This window comes from Hydra vulgaris, chromosome 12, assembly GCF_038396675.1.
Source record: "Hydra vulgaris chromosome 12, alternate assembly HydraT2T_AEP".
Classification (NCBI taxonomy): domain Eukaryota; kingdom Metazoa; phylum Cnidaria; class Hydrozoa; order Anthoathecata; family Hydridae; genus Hydra; species Hydra vulgaris.
Window position 1 is genome coordinate 58,872,501 of NC_088931.1, and position 27,500 is coordinate 58,900,000.

General features: G+C 25.7%; 1 protein-coding gene across 1 annotated transcript in view; it reads left to right on the plus strand.

The window, feature by feature from the left end:
• The window catches only part of LOC100199185 (dynein axonemal heavy chain 1), a 108,565-nt gene that overhangs the window by 55,666 nt on the left and 25,399 nt on the right, over positions 1-27,500 (plus strand). The window contains exons 30-48 of the mRNA XM_065813883.1: positions 196-282; positions 355-633; positions 732-886; positions 979-1,156; positions 1,349-1,543; positions 8,477-8,596; positions 8,673-8,828; positions 9,118-9,228; positions 9,295-9,435; positions 10,119-10,279; positions 11,785-11,942; positions 12,049-12,222; positions 19,321-19,338; positions 19,470-19,552; positions 19,626-19,750; positions 19,964-20,171; positions 23,281-23,477; positions 23,571-23,706; positions 23,783-23,991. Of these exons, the coding sequence (XP_065669955.1) occupies positions 196-282; positions 355-633; positions 732-886; positions 979-1,156; positions 1,349-1,543; positions 8,477-8,596; positions 8,673-8,828; positions 9,118-9,228; positions 9,295-9,435; positions 10,119-10,279; positions 11,785-11,942; positions 12,049-12,222; positions 19,321-19,338; positions 19,470-19,552; positions 19,626-19,750; positions 19,964-20,171; positions 23,281-23,477; positions 23,571-23,706; positions 23,783-23,991 (2,891 nt within the window). The remainder of the gene's footprint in view (positions 1-195; positions 283-354; positions 634-731; positions 887-978; positions 1,157-1,348; positions 1,544-8,476; positions 8,597-8,672; positions 8,829-9,117; positions 9,229-9,294; positions 9,436-10,118; positions 10,280-11,784; positions 11,943-12,048; positions 12,223-19,320; positions 19,339-19,469; positions 19,553-19,625; positions 19,751-19,963; positions 20,172-23,280; positions 23,478-23,570; positions 23,707-23,782; positions 23,992-27,500) is intronic.

A 27,500-nucleotide genomic window follows, 5' to 3' on the forward strand; every position in this document is an offset into this window, starting at 1 on the left:
TAAAACAAAATATGATTGTAGTTTATTAATAAATTATTTTGCTGTTATTTAAATTCAGTATTTATTTATTTTTATTTATTTGTAAATATAATCTAAAATAAATAGGTAGTTATGAAGAAACCTTTAAATTTGAAAAAAACAGATTTATCACTTATAATTATTTAAAAATAAATTGATTAGCTTTTGATTTATTAGGATCACTATGATTTTGGGATGAGAGCTGTTAAAACAGTGATTTCAGCTGCTGGTAATTTAAAAAGAGAAAATCCAAACATGAGTGAGGTACAGCATAGAGGTTAGTTGTTTTTTTTAATATAAATTGACAGTTTTTATATCATTATTTTTTTATTATAGGAATTAATTTGTCTGAGAGCTATTTGTGACGTGAATGTTCCAAAGTTTCTTCAAGATGATTTGAAACTATTCAAAGGCATTGTTTCTGATTTATTTCCTAAAATCAAAGAACAAAAAACAGACTATGGATGTTTAGAAGAGTCAATAAAGCTCAGCTGTGATCAATTAAATATCGAAAATGTACCTGGATTTGTTGTTAAATGCATGCAGTTGTTTGAAACAACAGTTGTTCGGCATGGTTTAATGTTAGTTGGTCCTGCAGGGTCTGGAAAAACTAAAGTATTTTAGTGTTAATTAGCAATATTTTTATGCTTTTTAATGATCAGTTAGAAATCTTTTTTTTCTTACTTTGATTTTTTCTTTGGTTATTTATGTAGTGTTACCAGACTCTTCAGAAAGCATTAACATCATTAAAAGGTATTATGTCTCCAAGCGGAGTGCCATTTCAGGAAGTTAAATGTTTTGTTTTGAATCCAAAATCAATTACAATGGGACAATTATATGGAGAATTTGATACCATGACCCATGAATGGTAGGTATTATTTCTCTTTAAATTTGTTTTTTCAAAATTATATTAAAAACTATTTCCTTAATAAATTTTTTTTAAAATTTAAATCAATTCAGGACAGATGGCATTTTATCTTCACTAGTACGTGCTGGTTCAGCTAGTACATCTTTAGACAAGAAATGGTATGTATTTGATGGTCCAGTAGATGCTGTTTGGATTGAAAACATGAACACAGTGTTAGACGACAATAAAAAGCTTTGTTTGACAAGTGGAGAAATTATTAAATTGACTCCTGTATGTTTTCATTTATACTAAAATTTCTAAAAGCAAAAGTTTTTTATGTTTGAGTTTTTAGTTTCTTCATATTTATTTAATTCATAGAAATTTTGAATTTTTAAATAAAGTATTTTTTATATTTAAAAATGTTTTTATTTTATATATATTTTCAATTTTTTTATTTTATTTTATTATTTGTTTATTTTGTAGTCACAAACCATGGTGTTTGAAGTTCAAGACCTTGCTGTAGCTTCCCCTGCAACAGTGAGTCGTTGTGGTATGGTGTATCTAGAACCAAGTATAGTGGGACTCCAACCTTTTGTAAACTGCTGGTTGAAAAATATTCCTAAGATTTATGTTCCATTTAAAGAACAGCTTTATTCTTTGTTTGATAGGTTTCTGCAAGTATAAGTTTTTTTATGTTTAGTTATATTTTTTTTTTTATGTTTAGTTATATATATATTTTTTTTCTTAAGTTTATAAAGATTACATTTCAGCACAAAGCGCGTTTCAGTTTTTTAGTCACATCAAAAAAGAAACTTATGAAACTAAATAACTAAATAAATTGTGCAGCTGTGTTGCGCTAGTTAAAGTTCTGACTCAGAACCAAGAGGTCCGAGTTTGACGCCAACTCTATCCCATTAAGGGACATTGGTAAGGAAGGAGGCGTGAACATCCTAGTTAATTGCTCTTCTGCGATTCTCTGTAATAAGACTGTAAAGATTTCTGGGAGCACCTTAATGACCACAGTAAAAAAAACTTAAATAGTAATCTATATTATTATATAATCACTAATCATGATTGTGTATAAGCTGTATGCATTGTTTAGTAAACTATTAGTAATGGTTGTAGAGGGTCTGTTCTCCTGTTTTCTAGTTTAATGTTTAATAACTGCATTAATTAGCATATTTTTAATATTTAACATATTTAAAAAGTGATGTCACTTTTCAGTGAACTTCTTTTAAATATAAAGAATTTTTATAAAATTGAAGTGGAATTAATTATTTTTGTTGTGCAGTGTTTTTTTTGTTTTTTTTTAAACTGTTTCTTAGCTTCTTTATTTAATATTATAATGAATAATATTATTAAGTGGTTAATATAGTGATTTAAAAGTTTGCATTATTGTGGCTCTGTATAGAATGATGGAACTTTAATACATATGTGGTTGTCCTATAAATGTTTCAAGTTAATAGGTTTGTGGTGGTCCAATAAATGTTTCAAGAACTTTTTAATGAAAAATGAAGAAAGTTATTGGAAAGAATAAATTAAAAATGAAAAGATAAAAAAGAAAACAAATAAAATTTTTCTAAATAAATATAACAGTCATTGACAACAAGAACAATAACAAATAAAGTTGTATTAAATATGCAAGTATCCTTCTTCATGAAAAAGCTTATAGATTTCTTTATTAGCAAGTTTGTAATTTGAATAAAAGTAATGATAATAAACTTTTATCTTTTCTGCAGTGTAATTAATGTGTGATTTTCTTTTTCTATTTTTTTTTTCTTTAACTATTGAGTTGAACAATTCTGTTCTGCTGTTTTTATTTTTTATTGATGGCTTGCTATTTTGTCTAATTAATGATTTTGTTATTTTTATACTTGCTGTTATTGTTAATGGCTGTATCCCTGTAATTAGCAGCATTTTTGTTGTTTTCACCAAATGGCTGCTGATTTTGTAGAATTGGCATCAATTTGCTGAACATTTGTAAAGACCCTTCAGGACTTTAAAGTTTGAGAAATAGGCAGCTGAATATTCTGAAATGACACCCAGTTTTGTGAAACAGGCAACTTGCTGAATAGGCAAATTTGGCAAGTGCTTGTGTATACAATTCATTGTCCATTAAACTACCATAAAAAGCAAATATCAAGATCAGAATCAGATCACAAATTCGGCATGTTCAGCAACACTCAATACGATCACTTTAGCAACTGCTTTTTTATGCTTATATCACATGTAGTATTATCATAAAATGATCACTATTTCTTTAATTTTTAAGTCATAAATGTAACTGTATGCTACATACTCCAAAATAAGGCAGAAGCTTCGTCATATTGAATAGCGAAAAAGATTTTACGTTAATTGAAATTAAGAATACAAACAGAAGTTTAATTTTATGAAATATTTAACATTAAACTGCGAAAGCCTGTTTAAAATTCTTCGGATTGATATATAATATATGTAATTCTTCCGATTGATATACAATATATGGAAATTCACTGGTGTGATTTAAGAACTATAATAAAAATTCAAAATTATCACTTTTTCACAAAAAAATTTATTGTTGCTCAAAGCTGTTATTTATTTAAAAAAAATAACAGCTTTGAGCAACTGCAGAGATGCAGAGGTGGTCTAAAAAAAAATTTTTTCAGAATATGAAAATATGATCAATTTACAACAGTCTTGCCTAATCAGAACTTTTTATATCAGATTTTTGAAAATCTGGAATTAATACCACTTTTTGATTACTTTTAACCACAGTGCAGGGGTACAAGCTGTGGCTTGCAAGTTTCATGTGATTCTTTAGATGTCAAGCTCTTTAGCTAGGTCCACTAATATTAACATTTTATTAAAATAAAGATGTTGGTTTCTCTTTAAAAACTGAAAAAGTTTGTAGATAGTAACTCAAGGTTCTTCCCTCTCAAAAGGTTGCCAACCCTTGGCTTATACAATTTGTTAAATGCATTTTTTGTTATTCTAGGCTCTATTAAAAAAATATTAGTTCAACCATGGTTTGAGCTCCATGAGATAAAACTTTATGAACACAAGTAGGAATTTTATACCATAAATATTTCTTATTGATGATTGAAACTGTTTGTAGAAAATAATTTTGGTTAATAATTGGATTAATTGAAATTTGACAGGAAAAAGATGATAATACGACTCTTGCATGCTATGCAGTATTGCCATTGTTAGATAAACCAGTGCCACCTGGATGGGGTTTGTCTACGTGTAAAATTATTTTTTCCTAAAATCTTTTTGTATAAGACTTTTTCGAGCTTTAACAAAACCTTTATTTATTTTTGCCTTAATATCCAATTATATGACAAAAAAAAGATATAAAAACAGATCAATGAAGTGGGCTTATCACAAAAAGTAAAAATGCTTTCTCGGTGTTAAATAAATTGTTTGTGTAATTTTCAATGTGACTCATTTCAGTAGGTGTTGCTTTACAAAGCGGATATTATTGATAAGACATTGTCTCAGTGATTTATTCTAAAACCTTTCCATCGATGGCTGTTAAAAATAAAGAGTTTTTGATATGAAGAACTTTTCTATTCGATAGCTGTATTATAATATCAGGAAGTTCTATCATTTGTTGTTCAACAAAGAATTTTGTTCCGAGAATAAGTACTTTAAATAACTTTACTTTCGTTAGCATCTTTTAGCAACTTTTAGATCATTGGTCTACAAAATTTAATAGTAATAGGAGTTGGGTTTGTCCAAAACACATTCTAGTCACATTTGAATTCTTAAGAGTAAAATTGTGACAAAAAAAAGTGAATTGTCTGATGAACTTTCAGATAACTTATCAAACTTTTGATTGAAACAGGGAAAAATTACTGGATCCATCAAATCCCCAATTTACAACAAAAATAAACTCAATTGAGTCCTTTTTTTATTAGTAATTTTAGAAATGATTTGCACCCCTTGTGATTCTATTTTTTTTTTAGAACGGTATGTATTAATGGCACATTTTCCTCCTTGTCAGAGATGTGCATATTATTTGGTCTACTTTTTTTTTTTTTAGATTCCACAATGTTGTTGTAAAGTAAATAAATAACTTTATTATTTATTTACACAGTTTTAAATCAATAAAATCATTTTTCGTAAGTTCTTTCAACTTGCAGAAGATTTTGAGGTTATATTAATAAGTTTTAAATTTACCACAAATATATCTTTTTATGACAATATTATGCAATTTGATTGAAAATGGCTGTCAAATTCTATGTAAAAAAAAAAAAAAATTCAAGTAGAAACATTGTAAAATTGAAAATAGTTGTTCTTGGGCAGGTTCAAGCGGCATCAACACCTATATTGGATTAAAATAAGAAGGGTCAAAGTTTAGCCATACATATTCAGATTTTTACAGAAACATACAGAATTTAATAAAAGTCACATTCAAGTATGTTATTATTTCCTAGTCTTAAAAGGTATCTTCCTCTGCATTTTTACAGAAAGAAATTTAATTTTATAAAATATTTTACATTAAACTGTGAAAGCCTGTTTAAAATTCTTCCGATTGATATATAATATATGTAATTCTTCCGATTGATATACAGTTTATGGAAATTCACAGGTGTGGTTTAAGAACTAAAATAAAAGTTCAAAATTATCACTTTTTCACAAAAAAATTTGTTTAAAAAAAATAACAGCTTTGAGCAACTGCTTTGAGATGGAGAGGTGATCTAAAAAAAAATATTTTTAGAATATGAAAATATGATCAATTTACAACAGTCTTGCCTAATCAGAACTTTTTATACCAGATTTTTAAAAATCTGGAATTAATACCACTTTTTGATTACTTTTAACCACAGTGCAGGGGTACAAGCTGTGGCTTGCAAGTTTCATGTGATTCTTTAGATGTCAAGTTGCAGCTCTTTAGCTAGGTCCACTAATATTAACATTTTATTAAAATAAAGATGTTGGTAGCTCTTTAAAAACTGAAAAAGCTTGAAGATAGTAACTCAAGGTTCTTCCCTCTCAAAAGGTTGCCAACCCTTGGATTATACAATTTGTTAAATGCATTTTTTGTTATTCTAGGCTCTATTAAAATAATTGTGAGTTTTGATTAGGTCTAATGTTAAAGTAAGGAGAATTTCATTAATTTGAAATATGATTATAATTTAAACATGCAAGGTGTATACAATTTTGTGAACCCTTTAATCTTTTTTTTGTTCAGAATAATTTTTTTTAGTTACAAACTGGAAATATGTTCGTAAGTTAAAAGTTTATTAATTTTTTTTTCTTTACTATTGGTAAAAAGTTTTTTTTCCAAAGTTTTTAATGTTATTATTGTGCTGTAAATTTATGCAGTTTCTCTTTCAATGAAAAATATGTTAAGGGGCTGTCCATTAATTACGTCAAAAATTTTTTTGAGATATTTGCCTCCCCTTGTTAATAATTTATCAAACTTCCAGAGACCTTCTTATAAAATTATGTCAACATTCCATTACTCCCTCCCCATTACTCCTTAAAATCAAATTAAAATGGAAAAAAAAAATTGTTTTAAATTGACTAGTTAACAACTAAAACAAAAAAGTGATTAAAAGTAAAATGTTTAGAAATAAAAGAAATATTCAAGTAGGTTTAAAACAATAATAACGTCTTATTGATGCTTTAAATAAAAAATAATTTTTATTTAAGCATTCATAATCATCATCATCATCATTATCGTCATCATCATAATTATCATCATCAACATTTATGCTATTTTGGATCATCATCATTATCATCACCATCATCATCATCATAATTATTGTCATCTTCATCCTGATAGTCCTATTTTCTAATCTTTCATAGAATCTTGTGCAATGATTCTGATCCCCCATATTTTCTGTTTATGGCAATCAATTGTACACACATCCACTAGTCGAATTTGCATAATCTACAAGTTGTATGTTTCACAAAATTGGCTGCCATTTCCACATAATCTGTTGCTGAATTCACAAACTCAACAGTTCTGAAGGGTCTTTATGCATGTTTAGCTATTGTTGCCAGTTCCGCAAAATTAGCAGCAAATTGGCAGTTACAATGATAATTTCTGCACCACATGCTAACAAAAAGTAGGTTCAACAAAATTAAGAGAAAAAAATATAAGAATAATGGTACTAGTTGTCTTTTTGTGCTTAAGTTGCAAGTCTATCTACATTGAATGTGTTTGAGTCTATCTATAATACTCCATTAATAACTCAATAGTGACATATGGTAGACAAATTTCAAATAAGTGAATCATATATATATGTGTATATATATATATATATATATATATATATATATATACATATATATATATATATATATATATACATATATATATATAAATATATACATATATATGTATATATATATATATATATATATATATATATATATATATATATATATATATATATATATATATATATATATATATATATATATTTATACATATATATTTAACATCTTCGCTTCCAACAAGGCTGCAAGCAACCGCTATTAGAGTTAGAAGTTACTGAAAAAGAAAGATGAAGTTTATAGAGCAAGATAAGGATTGACAGAAGAATTAAAAAATTGTAAATTATATGAATTAGGAAAGCAAGATGAAGGAAACAAATTCCAAAGAACTGATGTTTGAGGAAAAAATATATATATATATATGTAATTGGGGCAAATTTAATCCTATTATAAGAGTAAAGTCTTAAAATTGTCAACTGCTATCTATGTTGATAACTGTAAAGTATCTTATTTTGACATGAGTATGTATCCAGTTCACAAAAACATATAAATGTTCATGATAATATCAAGAGTCAGACGCTTTATAATCTTAGTCTATTTAATAACCTGATATTGTTACAATGTTGTAGTTCATGTTGTTATAATACTTTTAATAGTACTTTAAATAAATTTTACGTTTTTATAATTCAATTTACCAGAGCAAATTTTTCTTCTTAAAAGGGTCCCATGCATAGAAAATTAGGTTTAGCTTATCAGGTGGAAGAATTTGATGCAGCGTATATAGGTTGGCTTTGTGTTTGTTGTGTTATGCATGCTTCATAATGCTCATTGCTCTCAAACTGATTTAATTGTTTTAAAAGGCGTTCTTTATCTGTAGAGACTTGATTAAAACTTTAATTGTAGTTCTCATTATTTATTATATAGAATAAAATCTTTGTTATTGTTTTATAGATTTCTATTGTTAAAGAAAATTACTTTCCATCTCATCCTTTTTAAAAGCAATTCCAATTTTTAAAAAAGCTTTAATTGACATGTTTTTTCTGATAGTATATATTCTTGATAAAGTAATTTACTTTCTCAATTCTGTAAACAACTTAAGAAACTGCTCAACTTTTGGAACAAATATATGTTATTTTGCATTTGTATGTAAAAAGCATATAATATTATAATACAAAACAAGAAACTTTTTTATTTCTTGTTTTGTATTACACGGCTGATAATTTATGACCTTTAGGCATGAAACCATTTGTACCATAAAAAATGTTATTTTCTTTGTTTATAAATATTATGACTTGTTACAGTTAGATTTTATAATTTCAACTGTTTTCTTTGTCACAGTTTAATAACTTAATCAACAAAAATAAATACTATTTGCATTTTTTTTTTTTTTTTTTTTTTTAGCCTTCAATAAATTTTATTAGAAAAAGCACAAAAGAAATCATCCCAACTATGGACAGTGCTTTAGCACAAAGTTTAATGAAATTCTTGGATTGTTTTTTTTCTACTTTTAAATTAAAGGAGGTTTTATTTTTTTTAATTTTTAAATACTTTGTGAGATTTTTTAGCTATTTCTTTTGATCAATCCTGATTTCATTAGGGGGAATCTTTAAGTTCAGATACCATCTCTATATTGCCAAATTTAATCGAACCATGGTTTATATTCTCTTTAATTTGGTCAGTTGGGGCATCATGTGATGGAAATGGCAGGAAAATGTTCAGTGCTTACCTAAGGAAGAAGATGGAAGATGAAAAGGTGTTATTTGTTTTATGATGAATTTATTCTTTTTATACAACAAAAAAATGGAAATGCATGAAATGTGAAATTTGAAAAATGAAATGAAATTTTTTTTTATATCAAAAGTGTGCGACATACAATTTTTTACTGCAGTTTTTTTTATAAGACTTTTGTGCTGCTATATATTTGAAACAATGTTTTAAATAATACTTTTGTACCGCTATATATTTTTGAAATAATGTTTCATTTTGGAAACTGTTTCAAATAATTTAGTATATAATAGTCTTAACTTTTTGTTTTTGTGTAGATCTGCATTTTGTTTCCTAGCGATGGTTTAGTTTATGACTATCAACTTTTAAATGGTTGTACATTGATCAAAGATGAAAACCAAAGTGACACTCAAAAGAATATAACAGAGGTAAAATTTAAGTGCAATGGTTGAACAATTTAAACTTTAACTATAAAATGAATCGATATATTTTAGATATGTTGGGTGAACTGGATGTATAATGAAACACCATCATTAATTAATATTGAATCAAATTATTCAGATATTGTTATACCAACAATGGATCTTTTAAGAGGAAAGTTTATAATCGAACTTCTTCTAAATAACTCAAAAAAGGTCAGTTTAAAGAAAACATTTTATTTTTGCTATTATATTAAAGAAATTATAAACAACAACAAAGTATACCAACAAAATACACCTACTCATAAATACAATAAAAAAATGTGATGCAGTAACACAATACAAGAACACTATAAAACAATAAAATACTGCAACATTACATTGATACAGTACAACAACAAGATCATCACAAAATATTACAACAGCATGATACAATGATATAGCATAACAACACAATACAATTACTTAATACAAAAAAATAGTAAAAAAACATAGTATTACAAAATTTAACATTTTATGACAGCACAACATTGTTTTTTGTGTTGTGCTGTCATAAAATGTTACAAAAATAACACAACACAATTTTTTATGTTGTGTTTTTTTTATGCTGTGTTATTTTTTTGTGCTGTGTTATTTTTTGTGTTGTGTTAATTGTTGTGTTGTGCTATTTTTTATGTTGTTTTATTTTTTGTGCTGTGTTATTTTTTGTGTTGTATTATTTTTTGTGTTATGTTATTTTTTTATGCTGTGTTATTTTTTAGCTGTGTTATTCTTTATATTATTTTATTTTTTGTGCTATGTTATTTTTTTTATTATGTTATTTTTTATGTTGTGTTATTGCTTAGTTGTAAGTTATTATAATCTTGAATCTTAAAAAAAAAGAAATTTGATTTAAATAGGTAATGTGTGTTGGTCCTACAGGCAGTGGAAAAACTTTATGTGTTTGTAAGTGCTTGCTTATTGGAATGCCAGTTGAATATCTTTCAAATTTCATCATTTTTTCTGCTCGAACGTCAGCTAACCAAACTCAAGATATAATAGATGGAAAGTTAGACAAAAGGTTGTCTTTTTGCATTTGATTTTTTTAATTATCTAGTATTTCAATTATTATCTAGTGTTTCAATTAATTATCTAGTATTTCAATTATTATCTAGTGTTTCAATTAATTATCTAGTATTTCAATTATTATCTAGTGTTTCAATTAATTATCTAGTATTTCAATTATTATCTAGTGTTTCAATTAATTATCTAGTATTTCAATTATTATCTAGTGTTTCAATTAATTATCTAGTGTTTCAATTAATTATCTAGTATTTCAATTAGTTATCTAGTGTTTCAATTAATTATCTAGTATTTCAATTATTATCTAGTGTTTCAATTAATTATCTAGTATTTCAATTATTATCTAGTGTTTCAATTAATTATCTAGTATTTCAATTATTATCTAGTGTTTCAATTAATTATCTAGTATTTTAATTCAAAATCAAACAAAAAGCTACTAAAATAATAGTGTTAATGGCTTTTAAAAAGTATAAGTTGAAAAAATCTTAATCTATATAAATCTTTTAAAATTTTGCGGGTGTTTCTAAAATACTGAACAGATTAATTTTTATCTACTTTTAATATCTTATGATTTGTGATGTGATTAATGTAATACTGAAATATATAAATGGTATGTTACTTTGTCGTGCTGTTGCACTTAGATCATAAGCTATGAAATAATAAAGTATCAACTTTAAAAATTTGACATTTTAAATGTGACTCTTAAAGAAGCTGTAAAAGTACCAAAATGGCATGTATATATTTTTTGCATTTATGTTTTAAATGCTCTATAATTAAAATAGTAAAATAGTAGTTAAGGTAAATTTTTTAAATGATTTTAGTACTGAGTATATAAAGTAGGGTGTCCCAAAAAAAAAGGTTTTTGAAAAATGTATGCTGCCACCCTCTTAATGTGTTCTATATGATTAAAAAAAACTGGTTTTAAAAAATTTTTGAATTAAAAATATTTGTAGGGGTCCCCCAAGACCTTATTTTTGTTGTTAATTTTAGGAACATATAACAAGTTCCTAAAATTATCAACAAAAAAATTCTTTAAAAGTGTTTCATGTTGGGTCTCAAATGAAGCAGAATTATATAAAAATTTCAAAAATGATAACTATGTTATATAAAAACAAATATACTAGATTTAACAGCATTAAAAATGTTTATTAACTGAAAAAAAAAAAAGTGCATCTTAATAAGTTTTTTTTTTACAAATTTTTTTTTTTAATTGAGTTTTTTAATATGTAATTATCATTTTTGAAATTTTCTATATGATTACGCTTTTTTTTTTGTGATAATTTTAGGATCCCTAAAAATATTTTTGATTCAAAACTTTTTTTAAACCAGTGTTTATCATATAGAACGCATTAAGGGGGTGGCAGCATATATTTTTCAAAAATGTTGTTTTTTAGGACACCCTAATGTGAAGCTATTTTAAAAAGTGACTTTTAATTTTAAATGATTTTAGGACTGAGTTGTGAAGCTATTTTTAAAAATGATTTTTTATTTTAAATATTGTAGGAGGAAAGGTATCTATGGTCCTCCACTTGGAAAGAAATTTATCCTGTTTATTGATGATCTAAATATGCCTGCCTTAGACTCCTATGGTGCTCAACCACCAATTGAACTTTTACGTCAGTTTTGTGACCATAAAGGTTGGTACGACAGAAAACAAATTGGTAAGTATGTACTTTTATCAATTTTGTTGGTTATAATGATGATGAAAATGATGATGATAATGATGTTGGTGATGATGATGATCGATGATGTTGGTTTGATTTTTAGGTGTATTTCGAGAACTTGTTGATGTAAATGTTATATGTGCAATGGGTCCTCCAGGAGGTGGGCGGAATCATATAACACAGCGTTTTTCACGCCACTTTAACCTAATTTCATTTTGTGAAATGGAGGATGAAAGCAAAAAAACTATTTTTTCTACAATTTTAAGAAGTTGGTTAAGTAAGTTTTATTTATTCTTTTCATATATATCTTTTTTTATTAGTTTTTTTTTTGTAAAATCTTAAATGCTTATTATGTCCTTTTCATTAAAAGAATATATTTATTTATATGTATATATAAATATATATATATGCGTGTGTATATATACATATATATATATATATATATATATATATATATATATATATATATATATATATATATATATATATATATATATATATATATATAAACAATTTTAAAATGTATTCTACAAAATAGAGTGGTCAATATTTTTAAAAGAACAGAGCAGTAATAAATTAGAAAATTACTTAACAAAAATTTTATCAATAAAGACTCATCAGAAACCTAATTTCTGATGAGTCTTTATTGATGAAACACTATTTTGGTAATTTCTGGCAATTTTCAATTTGCAATGTCTTTGCTTTTACCTTTATAATCTTTTTACATTTATAATCTGCAAATTTATCTTCAAAAAAATCTATTCGGATTTTGCAGTTACAAGAACAAATGTTACATAATTCCAATGCGTCATTTGTGATTTTAATAATAGTTGTAACATTCTGTGTCTTCATTTTTTTTTTGAGTTGTACAAAATATCTGACAACTTGATTGATTGTAAGCAGCTCATTCTTTGGTAAAACTGCAGGAAAATTGAATATATAGTGCCTACTTTCTTTTTGGGTTTTAATGCCTGATGTTGAAAGTTGATTTAAAACATTGTTTTGGAATCATTTTTCATTAACTATTTTACACTAAAAAGAAAAATAGCATATCATACTCACATGAGCAATATATGTATTGAAAAATAATAGCACAATCATTAATAATAAAAGTATTATAACTTAAGAAAAAAATTACATTACTTTTATTAAACTAATTAACCCTGTTATCCAATTATTTAATTAAATTACCCGTGACCTGTTTTACGAGTCTTCTTTTGCTATTATGTAATGAATAATACTTCTAATAATTATTATGTTATAGGAGATAAAAAAAAGTTGATTGATAGTTTACACATACTTTATAAAATGGTTGGGAAATGGCTCTGCTCCATCCCACCTTACATTGAGCAGTTTCATTATGAGCAACTTTTCATACCACCAACCCCCTTACTTTTGCTCATTCAATCTCTATGAAAAATGGATATGAGTTACATTATATTTTTTTGATTAAAAAAAATAAATGTTTTTTTATTAAAAAAGTACGCCAGTTTATTTAAGCTTAAAATTCCATACAAAAAAATTTGCTTTTTGCAAAAAAAAATTTAGTTTTATTTATATAAAATTTTATAATTTTAATTTTAAATGTGATAATTTTTTGATTGCATGATTGATTTGAATTCTGTAATGGATTTACAACCAATTTGGAAATTTCGGTTTTAAATAAGTTATTTTAATGTTATTAGATCATAAAGTATGTTAATGCATAACAATTTGTAACATTCTAAGAGATAATTTCTTTGAGATTAGTTTCTTCAAGCCTAATCTTTGGAAATAATTCTAGTCCCCTCTTTTTTTCTTGAATTTTAAAAATATTACTAACATCAAACTTGCTTTCAATTTTGTTATTGTTAGTTAGCAACAAAATGAGAATGCTATGGCGTAACCAAGCTCTGATTTGTTTATATGATGTCAATATTCTCAAAATTTAGGAGTGTCTCAAAAGTTTTAAGTTTTCTTTGCATGGTAAATGAAAGAGAGTTTAATGATTAAAAAATTCTTTTAAATGGTTATTTTTAACATTTAAGTGACTTTTAATTGTTAACTAGATGTTACACGATTATGTGGAAATATAAATTAAGTGATGCGGAAATATAAATTATTTTATGCAGAAATATAAATTTTTATATTCGGAAATATATAAGTTAAATTATTATTATTATTACTATTTCAATTTATTTGCATTTAAATAAAAATAAAAGAAGGTGATACAGGTAATTTGAGAATTACTCTTACGTAACCCCAAGTTTAAAAAAGCAAACAGTGTTTTTGAATATTGTATGTTATTAAATTCAATTTAAATAGAGACAATGAAGAGGAATGCACCATATAATGAGGTAAAGAATTCCATATCTTAATAACTCTTTCACAGAAAAAAAATCTCCTTATATCATTGATGTATTTGTTACGTGATGTTAATTTTTGGGTATGACATCTAGTTGAATAACGAGTAGGAGCGAGAGTAAAAAACTCAGAAAAAGACAAATCAACCAAGTTGTGCATAATTTTAAAAAACATTAAAAGATCAAATTCTATTCTCTGGCATTCAAGAGAGTCAAGATTGAAGATATCTTGAAGCATAGTCTTTATATGGAATACAACACTGTTTGCAGACAATTCTTGTATAATTTTTCTGGACCTTTTCTATCCGACGTATATCTTTTAAGAGATTCGGATTCCACACAGGGGTACATGACTCTAAAATTCGTCGAATATAAACTTTATATGCTCTTATCAAAAGTTGAGAATCATTACTAATGAAAGACTTTAAGAGTAAGTAAGCACAAGAACTTGCTTTGCTAGCAATATGAGAACAGTGATTGGAAAATTTCATATCGGAAGAAATAAATATCCTAATGTCTTTGATTGAATCAATTGATTCGATAGGCGCATCAATATCCAATAAGTATGAATTAACTGGTAATGGATTCTTTCCGTATCGTAGGTGAAAACATTGTTTGGTAGATATATTGAGTTAACAATTGTTTTACCATTGTGAAATTCTCTTTAAAGTTTTGACAAGGTTGATATTATTTTTGTCTTTTCTCGCTTGGTACAACTTGCTATCGTCTGCAAAAAGCTTGATTCCACAATCCCCTTCAATATGCGAAGTCATATCATTTATAACAATTAAAAATAAAATAAGTCCCAAAACAGTTTCTTGAGGTATTCCACTTTTTACATGAATGTTGTTTGAGTATGAATCATTGATACAAACATGTTGAGAACGATTTGTCAAGAAGTTTGTAACCCAATTTTACAACTCATACTTGATACCGTAACAACACAGTTTAAATAAATTTAAAGAATATTTGTGTTTTGGTAAATCTAAGACTGGTGCAATACCATTGTCAGTTACAAACACAGAGCCAAAAAATTACTCAAAAGTTGCGATTTTTCACAATTATCTGTAATAAGAGAACCATCAGTTTGAAGTAATGGCGCAACAGAGTTACAGCAGTTACAGTTGGATATTGTTTTTTCTATTAAAAATTAACAGTACATGTGATGAAATAGATGAATTTAAAAAATTACAGATAGTTTGCCAGAAAATTTCAACAACCTGATTTTGTTTGGCTAGTAAATACCAGTTTACATTTTGTAAGTCGGTGTTTATAGAGTTGTAATCAGCTTTGAAAAAGTTATATGTTTTTTTATATGGTTTATATTTTTCCAAAATACAATTGAAAATAATCATGCAGTGGTCGCAGGTACTTGTGAATGGGGCAATAGTTTCTATATTAAAAACGTTTTTAGAGTTGTTGGTTAGTATCAGATCTAGAAGGTTGTTAAGTCTGGTATTTTCAGATACAAGTTGGGTTAAAGCATTTGCGGAACATGTTTCTACAAAAAGGTCATGAGATGAATCACAGAAACTAGTTGGGATTGACCAGTTTATAAGTGGCAGGTTAAAGTTACCGGCTATGATGCATCTAAAATCGCAAGTAGCGGTAATTTTATAAATTATCTTGTACAAAGCTTTGGTTTTTGAAATACTGATGGCTGCGCATGGAGGGTGATAAATGCATGCAATTCGTATTTTTTGCTCAATGATGAGACAAACACGTCAACACATGTAATTTCAGTATTTAGTAGTTCCATTGGAATAATAAGATGTGTTTGAAGTGAGTGGATATTATTGCGCACTAATATAAGTGAACCCTAATATAAGTGATAAGTGAACTAATATAAGTGAACTTTACTGTTTTGGTCATATCAAATACTGTGAAATTATAACCATTCAACAATAATGAATCAGGTGGATATTTATTTAACCAAGTTTTGGTAATAAGTATGATATTAAGATTGCTGTTTTCGAGGAGATAGTGTAGGTAGTGTAGTTTATTGTTAATTGATCTAGCATTGAAGTAAGCATAGCTAATGGTTTTGAAAGGGTATTGTTTAACGTTTTGTTTTTATTGTTAGCATGGTTTATACTGAGTTTAGGATTAATGTGGTAGCTGCATTTACTGGTGTTCTTATTACTTTTTTTAATTCTGTTTGGTAAGTTTTGAAACAAACATGCTTCTAATGCAGTATCAAAATGGAAAATTGAGTTTTTCCATTTGCTTGCAATTTGTTTTTAATTTTTCTTTCTTGAGCAACATTTTCATATTTGATCTCTCTGCATCATTAAGATTTAGATTTATAAACACCATTCTGTCAAGGTTCTTAAGGATTTGGCAGCGCTAAGAATGAAGTTTCGATCACTGGTATCGATTAACTCAACTAAGACTGGGCTATTTGTATTTTGTTGCGGTATTGTAGTTGAAGTTGAGGATGTTGGCACATAGAAATATTTTTGTTTTGGTTTAAAACGATGCACTTTTTGATTTTATTTCCACTGATTTGAATTGAATTAAAAAATTTTTCAACTAATTGGTGATCACTGTTGTTAGGGTTTTCAGTATCTTGTTGTGGAAGGCCAAATATTATTAAATTTTTCGCTCTTTTTTCTGTATTCTTAATGGTATTGTGAATGCTTTGGAAATGCTAAGTTGTTTCGGGGATTTAGTTTTGGTTTTAAATAGAGCACTCCAGTTCATGTTTGTTTTACTATTGCAGCTATCGTCATTTAATTTATTTCTCAATATTTCATTTTTCTTCTCCAGATTAACAATATAGCTAATAGTTCAACTGCTTTCTTGAGCATTAAGAATTCATCTTCGTTTGCTTTTTTTGGTGCTCCATGACCTTTCTGTGACATTTTTATTTAAATGATCTTTAACAGAGCACAACACCACCAAACCACCCAGCAACAAACTTTTTCAATTTTATTATTATTATTTTATTAATTAGTTATATGTATATATGTATCTTATTACACATGGACTAAAAAGTTTCAGTATGTGTTTTTTTCCTTATTATTATTATTAAATACTGTAAGAAGTTTAGATGTGTTTTTTTCTGGATATATATGTATATATTTTTTTCCAGATATATATTATGCGGATATATAAACTAAAAAATGCAGAAATGTAAATTTTATTGTGATGCATCTTAGTATATGTCTATATTCATTTTTTATTGGCTAGAATTAGTAAAAAAGTATTTTTTAAATTAAAAAAAATACAATTTTTTATTGATTATCAATTTATATACCATGATAATGGAAAACCAGCAATTCAACATATATCGACATCAAAGTTAGTTTTTTTTTGCATGAAACAGGGTTCAACCCCCACACCTCATCTATTTATGGATATGCTCCAATAAACATGAAAGCATATGTAATGGTTTCAGCTAATAGAGGATAAAGTAAAAGCTTGACAGCCATTTCAATTACAGGAATAATTAGATAGGAGTTAACAGATGGTGCTTATAATGGTGATTATTTCATTGATTTTACACTATTCCCGTATTTAGTTCAAAATAAAGGTTGTATTTTAATAATGGATAATTGTCGTTTTCATCATCAATCTTATGTTTTGAAATTATTAAATGAGAACAACATATTGTATAAATTTCTCTCACCTAATTTTCCTCAGCTTAATTCGATTGAAGAATTTTTCAATGTCTTAAAAAGCAGCTATAAAAACATTTGTCCATTAAAATTGTGAATAAATAAAAAACAGAGTTTGAGATTTAATAAATGGCTGGTAATGGAATTTTATTAATTATTATGATAATATATCTTGTCTATTACCTAATACGTTAACAAGAAATTAGTTTGTTCATTAAATAAATTATTTGATTAGCTGACATTGTTCATCTTATTCATGAATTAAATATTATTTTTTTCCTATTAATTATATTTTATATTTTTAATTTATTACAGGGAAATATAAATTAAAATAAGAAAATCAAGATAAGAAAATATGAAATTAAAATAAGAAATTAAAAAAAAACCCTGTAATTTATTAAATAAACTGGTTCTTTGAAATGGCTACTAATTATTTAAACATTTAAGTTACTTTTAATTGTCAACTAAATGTTAAAAGAATTAAATAATTGCAGTAGTACATTAAAATTGCTTTTTAAAAAATCAAAAAAATTATTACTAAAAAATTTTTTATTTTTTCATCGTTTTTCAAAAGTAATTAAAAACAAATTTTGAATTTGTTTTTAATTATTTTTGAAGGGTTACACTAAGAAACCTGAACATAACCCTAATTTATTTTTTCATTATTTTTTCTATGTATGTATGTTTATAATGCAACTACTTTTCGAATATATCTCAACTTAACAAAGTATATATTTAAATATTTTGTTTAAATATTGAAAACATAAATACAAGAAAGTTAAAAAAAAGTGTTAACTATTATAAAAAATAAATAATTATGGAATAAAAAAGAATGTTTTTTAAATAACTGATTTCATACCTAAATATGTTGGTTGTGCAACCAAAACACTTTTGATTGTGCAACTATAAAAAACATAAAAAAGAAACTCAAATAAAAGTTTAATTTTAAATAGGAACGAGTATCCGTTTCAAAATGTAAGGTTTTTATAAATTAGGTGATTAATAACTAGGTGATTATGCTATTGAGCAGGTAATATCGTAGCATAAAAGAAACTTAATGCACCAAAATAATAAAGATATTTTAATTACATTTTTTTTTTATTACACTTTAAAAAAAAAGAAGAAAATGTCTAACAGAATGTTTGTTGTGTATGTGTTAAGGCCAAGTGGACTAACCTCAATTTTCGAAATTGTTCAGGAGACAGTTTTCTAAATTAATTATATATTATATTTAATTTAAAAAAATAATTTTTAACAATAATCTATGTTGTTGATGGGTTAGTTCGCTTGGTTATAAATAAAACAATGCAGAAACACAACAATAATAAAAACCCAAAATTGAAGGGTTAGTCCACTTGGCCTTTACACCATCCATATATCAAACACTTTTTTTCAAGTTTTTTTCTTTTTTAGATAAAACTTCAATTGAAGGTTAGAAATATTAATTCTCATTTTTTAAAGTTTATGTTATTAATGTTTTATATATATATATATATATATATATATATATATATATATATATATATATATATATGTTTTAAAAATATTTAATTATCATTTAGGTCTAATAGAGACTGAAATAACATTTCTGAGTGATTTATTGGTTGACCACACTTTATCTGTATACAACAACATCACTACTCAAGTAACAAATGTTTATACTTGATGTAATATTACATATTTAAATTTATACAAATAAAAATATTTTGATTTTTTAGTTGTTACCTACACCTGCTAAAAGCCATTACACGTTTAATTTAAGGGACTTATCTAAAGTTTTTCAAGGAATTCTTATGTTAAATCCTCAGAGAATTGCTACTAAAATGGATGTGTTACGTTTATGGTAAATTTGTAATCATAATTTTACATTGTAAACACAAATTTGGTAAATTAAATAAGCAATTATGAATATTGCAACCACGATAAAATGCATTGTGATGCATTTATAATAACATAAATTATGTTATTATAAATGCATATTATATATGTCCTTTTTATTTTTATTTTTTATTTTTAATAATATTTTAATTAATTTTGTAACTGTTTTAATGTTAAGGTATCATGAAAACTGCAGAGTATTTCAAGATCGTTTAGTTAATGAAGAGGATCGCAAATGGTTTAACAATCACCTTAAAGAGCATATAACTGCAGGATTTAAAATAAATATAGATGAAATGTTGACACACGAACCAGTACTTTATGGTGATTTTATGATTTCTAATGCTGAAATAAAGAATTATGATGAAATTACTGGTAATGTTAAGGTAGACTAACATCAACTATTATTTTTATTGATATAAGTTATAAAAATATAAATTTTACCCAGATCTTATTTTGATTTTAAGAGTTAACTTAAATAAAACTTTTTGTTTTTAAAATTTGGTTACAACAAAATTGTACAGAATGTTATCACAAATAATGTTATCACACAATGCTATTGCAGAGAAAAACAATTGTCTATGTATTAGTAATTTAAATATTTTTTTAGATAAATTTTAATTAGTATTTAAAGTAGGGACACAATAACAAGTGTGTGGCACAATTTTGTAGACCTGTAGCTACTACAGTCAAGGAGGCTACTACAGTCAAGGAGGCTACTATAATTATGGTTACAACCCTCTCTCAACTCTATAACTCTGAAACAGGAACCTTGACAAACAAGGCCGCTGCGCAGAGAAACAAGTTGAGCACGGTAGCGCTCTGCCACTACACCACTACCACATCACAAAGTTTTTACTTTGTGAAACTTTGTGATGTGGTAGTGGTGTACCACTAATTCTACAATAAATTTTTGTGATCACTAATTCTACAATAAATTTTTGTGCAGCCGTGGTTTTATGGTTAGAGTTTTGAAACTGAATGAACTGTAGGTCTGTGATTTGAAGCCAGCCAAATATACATTATTAGTAAGGAAGGAAGCATGAGCTTCCTGGTTAAAATGCTATTCCATGGTACTCTGTGATAAGACCATATGGGCTTTGGAGCACCTAAATAATTCATTAAAAATGATAATAATATAACAAATCTATTAATGTCTTGCCAACTATGGAACCCCAACAGTGGTAATGTAATTTTTTGGCCTGACCATGCATCTTGCCATTACTCCGAACATACTTTAAACTTTAACAATCTCTACGGCATAAACTTTGTATCTAGAACACAAAATTTAGCAACTTGTCTTGAATTTTGTCAAATTGAGCAATGTTATGCAATTATTAAGGTCATGTTTTATAAAAAGTTTTAGGAAGCAAAATCAAGCACTGACTTTAAGAAGATTGCAGAGTATAAATCTCACATTGTGCAAAATATAATAGCTCCCATGAGAAGAAAAATCAAAAAAGTAATTGTAATAATGAAAGTGATTTTTTACTTTGTAATTTACTTCATAACCTTTCAATAAATTAAATAGAAATAAGCCATTTACATAACATGTGTTTCTGAATTCTACATTTTTTAATTCAAGAAATAAAAAGTGTCAATTTAATTTACCTTTTATAGTGATATAAATTAAAAAGCATACACAATATTAGAAAATCTGATTAAGCAGTTACTTCAAGAAGCTTCTAATTATTAAAAAACATTTTAAAGTTTAATAATTTTTTGTAGTTTTTTTTTATATTTGATTCAAGAATAAATATAAAAATCCTCGTTTTTTTTTGTATTTTTTATCACAAAAAGTGTAAAACCATAAAAACAAAATAAATTAATTTTCTGGATATCATTAAAAATGTTATGCTAAAGAAATATCATGAGAAGTAGTTTAAAGATGTTGGACAATTATTTTTGATTTTTAATGTGTTCTTCATTCTGAAAATTAAAAAAAGCTTTTGGTTTTTTATCTTTTACAAGTTTTTGTAGGAGTTTTTAAATTAAAACTTTAAATACTAGTTTTCATCAGGAAGTAAAAAAATAATTCTAAAATTTTTTATTTAATCAATAAAAAACTCCATAATAATAGTTTTACCTAAAATCCCTAAAAATCTAAAATTTTTGCAATAAATTCTAACTATGTATAATTTTTATTAAACTTTTGAAAAATCATATGAAAAAAAATGTGTGTGTGTGTATATATATACATATATACGCATATATATACATTTATATATGTATATGTATATATATATATATATATATATATATATATATATATATATATATATATATATATATATATATATATATATGCATATATATATATATATATATATATATATATATATATATATATATATATATATATATATATATATATACACACATATATATATATATATATATATATATATACATACATATATATATATATATATATATATATATATATATATATATATATATATATATATATATATATATATATATATATATATATATATACACAGTTATATATATGTGTGTGTATGTATATGTGTGTATACATATATATACATATATGTGTATATATATATTTATATTTATTTATATGTTTGTATATATGCATGTATGTATATATATGTACATATATACATACACATGTGTAGTATGTATATATATATATATATACATATATACATATTATAGTAATATGTATATATGTATATATACATACACATGTGTAATATATATATATATATATATATATATATATATATATATATATATATATATATATATATATAGATAGATATGTGTCTTTCTAAACTCAAATCCTCAGTTGATTTATAAAGTGAAGCCTCTGCTGATGGCTGTTTCAACAGGACATCATCAATGACATTTCATTCAAGGATATTTCCGAGATTCAGTATACTAGAAATTGTAAAAGGCAGTTGTTTGCTATTTATGACAATTTAAGTTGACAACCTTAATACACTTAAATGAAAAACCATTAACATAATTGAGGAAAATTGTTTTGATGAGTTTATAATGAAAGATTATTTTAATGGCTGGGAATTTATTTTATTAAAGAAAATTCTTTTTAGACTTTTTATTTTAACTTTTTTAGTCTTTTTTTTCAAATTTTTAAAAATTTGGATATAAAAAATGCTTATAATGGGAATTAAATACTTAAAAGCAGAAAGACTCAAGAATTTAGTCTTTATTCTCTTATTTGGTTTAAAAAAATTGTTTTAAGTTCCGGTTTTTGAAAATAAGTTTTAAAATGGTTTACGTAAAGCTGATTTATTATAATAGTTTTAAAATGTTACATAAAGCTGATTTATTATAATATTAATAAAAATTTTTTCGGAAATTTAATTATGCGCAAGCAGGTTGCATGATTTAAGTTTATATCTATGTAAGTCTAAATGGGAATTTAAGTTTATTAAATTTCTTATAAAATTTTTTTTTTAACAGCCTCAGGTTTTTCACTGAGGTCTGTTTACTTTTTTTTAACAGCTTCAGCAAGTTCTAGAAGATTATTTAGATGATTATAACCAAATAAATATTCCGCAAATGAAACTGGTTCTATTTACTGATGCAATACAACATATTTCACGAATATCACGTATAATTCGTCAGCCTTTTGGTAATGCTTTGCTTCTTGGAGTTGCTGGTAGTGGCAGACAAAGCTTAACTCGTTTGGCAGCACACATGTGAGGATACATCTTGTTATTTATAAATTCTAAAATAATTTTTTTTTTTGATTTTAATAAAGTTAAATTGCCACTACAATATGAATTAAATAGGGCTGAGTATGACTTGTTCCAAATTGAGTTATCAAAAAGTTATGGAATACCTGAATGGCGTGAAGATATTAAAAAGTTGCTTATGAAAGCTGGTATTGAAAACAAGCAGATTGTTTTTCTTTTTGCAGACACTCAAGTATTAATGATGATTTTTTTTTTAAACATAATATTTTGCTTTTAAAAAATGTTAATGAAACTTTTCTTCCCTTTAGATAAAGAGTGAAATATTTCTGGAAGACATCAACAATATTTTAAATGCTGGTGATGTTCCAAACATATATTCATCTGAAGAGTTGGACTCTATTTTTTTATCCATGGACTCTGTAGTGCAAGATCAAGGCCTTGTACCAACCAAAGCTAATTTATTTATGTCTTATACAAATAGAGTACGCTTTAACATACACGTTGTCATTTGCATGAGGTAAAAGATTTATGACCTAAAAACTTCATATCATATGATATGAAGTTTTTAGACAAAAAAGTTAATTTTATTACATAAGTTCTTATAAGAGCAAATTAAATTAGTCTTTTTTTTTAGTATATATTTTGAATATTGTTAAAAACCTTTTTTGTTTCTTTTGTTTGTTGAAAGCATTTTTTGTTTCTTTTGTTTATTGAAAACCTTTGTCTTTGCCAAATAGCATGAGAGCTTTTGTATTTATACAGAAATATAAAATCTTTTGTGTTTGTTTAACAAGTCATAATTTATATATTACAAGCTAACTTTTGACAAATTACAGAGGTGCTCGCGACTCTGTAATCACTTTAACCATTCTGCTCCCCCCCACCCACCCCTCTCTTTTTAATCATGTAGTTTCTAATTTTAAAGAATTTTCCCCTTGCTTTAATATTTTGAAATTACTTATGTATGGGGTTACTTTTTAAACTTAATATTTTTTTTTAAACATCTTTACTTTCAACAAGGCTGCAAGCAACGACTATAAGAGCAGGAAGTTACTAGAAGACAAAAGATGAAGTTTATAAAGCAAAATAACAATTAACAGACAACTTGAAAGATGGTAAACTATATGAATCAGAAAAACAAGATGAAGGAAGTGAATTCCAAAGAACTGATGCTCAAGGAAAAAAACTAGATGAATAAAATTTTTTGGGGGCTTCAGGAACAGTCACAGTAAACGGATGAGACTTAATTGAATGGTGAGTAATATGAGAATGAATTTTATTAAATGGCACTAGATGCTAGCTTTTGAGAGAAGTTCATATTATCTATAGAAAAGAGAAAGAGAAGCAACATTACAACAATGTGATAATGGTTGAAGATTGGCTGCAAGACCAGGTCCGACTTTGTGTTTTTGCACTTTGTCTAAAAGGGCATCATTCAAAGATCTGCTCCAGATATGGCAACAGTATTCCATACAAGTACAAATTTGAAATTTATAAAGATAAAGAATAGAATCCGGAGTAAGAAAGTAGCAAGCATGATAAAGAGATGCAAGTATAGCAAATGCTAATTTTGCAATGGATTTGATGAATAGTTTCCAAGAAAGATCAGAAGTTAATCCTAGAAGGTGAAGGCTAAATAAAAAGAGCTAGAGTTGCAATAAAGAATAGCTGAAAAAATTAAGTTTTATCTGATTTAAAGTTCACCAGTCACTGACAGTCCATTGCTCTAGCAGAAGTAAGATCCTTTTCAAGCTCAAATGTCCTCTCCAAGCAATCAAAGAGTCTTAGCTTCTTATCAAGACAAGAATAAATGGTAGTATTATCAGCAAATAATGGCACTTTAGATGTGAGAATTTTTGGGAGATCATTAATGTAAACTAAAAAAAGTTTAGGCCAAGGGTTGAATCTTGAGGAACTCCTGAAGTTACAGGAAATCAAGAATAGTGCTGTCTATCAGGGACAACTTTTATTCTACGATTGGTAAGAAAGGATTCAATAATCTTAAAGATGTTACCTGATACACCGTAAGAAGCAAGCTTATGGACCAGCATTTCAAACTTTTCCAAAAGCATTAGAAATGTTGAGAGCAATAGCTTTAACCTTTTTACATCTATCTAATGAGCGATAAAACCTATCAGTTATTACCATTAACAAATCAGCAGTAGAAATATCAGTTATTACAAATCATTAGTAACATTAGATTCTCATATTAAAGCATTTTTTATTATAGATAATTTGCAAATATTTACATTTAAAAAAAACGACACATTTTTGAGTCAAGAAAAATAGTTTTTACTGCAAAAACTTTGCGGTGTTTTGTATGTTCTGTAAATAAATTTTTTAACTGGTTTTTTAATTACAATAAAATTATTGTGCAGTTGGTTGTCTAAAAAATATAAAAAAAGATTGTGGAATAAAATTTTATTAGATAAATGCTACTATCTAATGATGACCCAATAACATAGAGCTTGATAAATACCACTTAAGGATAAGTCTGCTGCTTCAATATCTTGTCAAAATTACAAAGGTATAAGTCTTATAAAGAAGAGGTAGAAACTTTTAATTGATACAGATGTGAATTGAGTAATTAAATAAAACTATTGTACTTATAAAAAACAAAGAAATTTAAATAAAACAAATACGTTTCATACCAAAGTTTAACTTTTTAACAAAGGTTATCAAATCTATTTTATGGTTTTTTTAAAGAATTATTTTGCAAAAGTAACTCTTTAAAAAGTTTTGGCAAATAATTGACACATAATTATAATTATACACATAAAAATAATTTATTTAGTTTGATTGCAAGCAAATTAGGCAAAACTTCCCCATTCTTAGGAGTTACTTTTTAGTTATAATTTTTTATAAATTTAATCCTCTAAAATATTCTCTCATAATATTGTTAGTTATAGAAAATGTGTGTATATATATGAAACAATATTTTTCAAAATTTTGAATTGTTGCTGTTTTTTGGAACTAATTATGAATTTAAATAGCATAGAAGAATTTTTTTTTTATAGGGGAGACCGGGGCTAGTTGCAACAATTTTAAAGAATGGTTTTTATATATTATTCCTAAATTTTTTTTACATTATATAAATATAATTATTACACGTCAGCTATAAAAAACTTACAGTATTAAATTAAAAACTTCAAAAGTTATTGATAGTTTTGTTTTTTTGATATAAAATTCTAATTTTTGTATATGAAGTTTTTTTTGGTTTCACTGTAAACTTAGAGATTTATGTTCATAATAAAACAATGGTAAGTTAAAAAAATCTTTTTCAAATACAAAAAAGATTTAAAAAATTAGATTTATTTAATGGAAATAATTATATTCATTGATGAGAATGATCATGGAATGATCATTCTCATCAATGGAGTAAGTTGCAACAAATTGCTTGGGGTAAGTTGAATCATAAAATAAATGTGAGTTTTATTGATTTTATGCACTTTTCTAGTTATTCCTAAAGTAATCAACGTTTTTTTTTATTTTTCCATCTCTTTATATTTCTACATCAATAACAAAAAATATTTAAGAAATCTAATTGTTGAATTGAAATGTAATTAATACTTTTGTTTCTTTAATATTTGTTTGTTCTTTAATGAATGTTTATTGCAAGGAAATTCTTTTTTTATTTTTATAGATAAATTAGATCTAAGTTTAATTTTAGTTTGTTTTATGGAAATTTTATTTAACATTTGTTTTATTTTTTAACATTTTAATTTTTTTTTAAATAAATTGCTGCGTTTTTATATTCTAAAAGCAGAACTTAAAATACCCTAAAACCTTCTCTTGCATTTTTCTGAATAAATTTATTTATTTATAAATTTATTGTTTATTGACTAAGAGAATACTTTCTTTTTCACTTTGGAGTTAAAAATAATTAATTTAAATAATAATCCTTCTTGTTTAATTTCTTCAGTCTCTAAAATCTTTGAATACAATTATCAGTTTACTAAACAAGTCAGGTGTATGTGAATTCTCTCATAATAAAAGTATTGCAGCTCAATGTAATTATAAAATTTT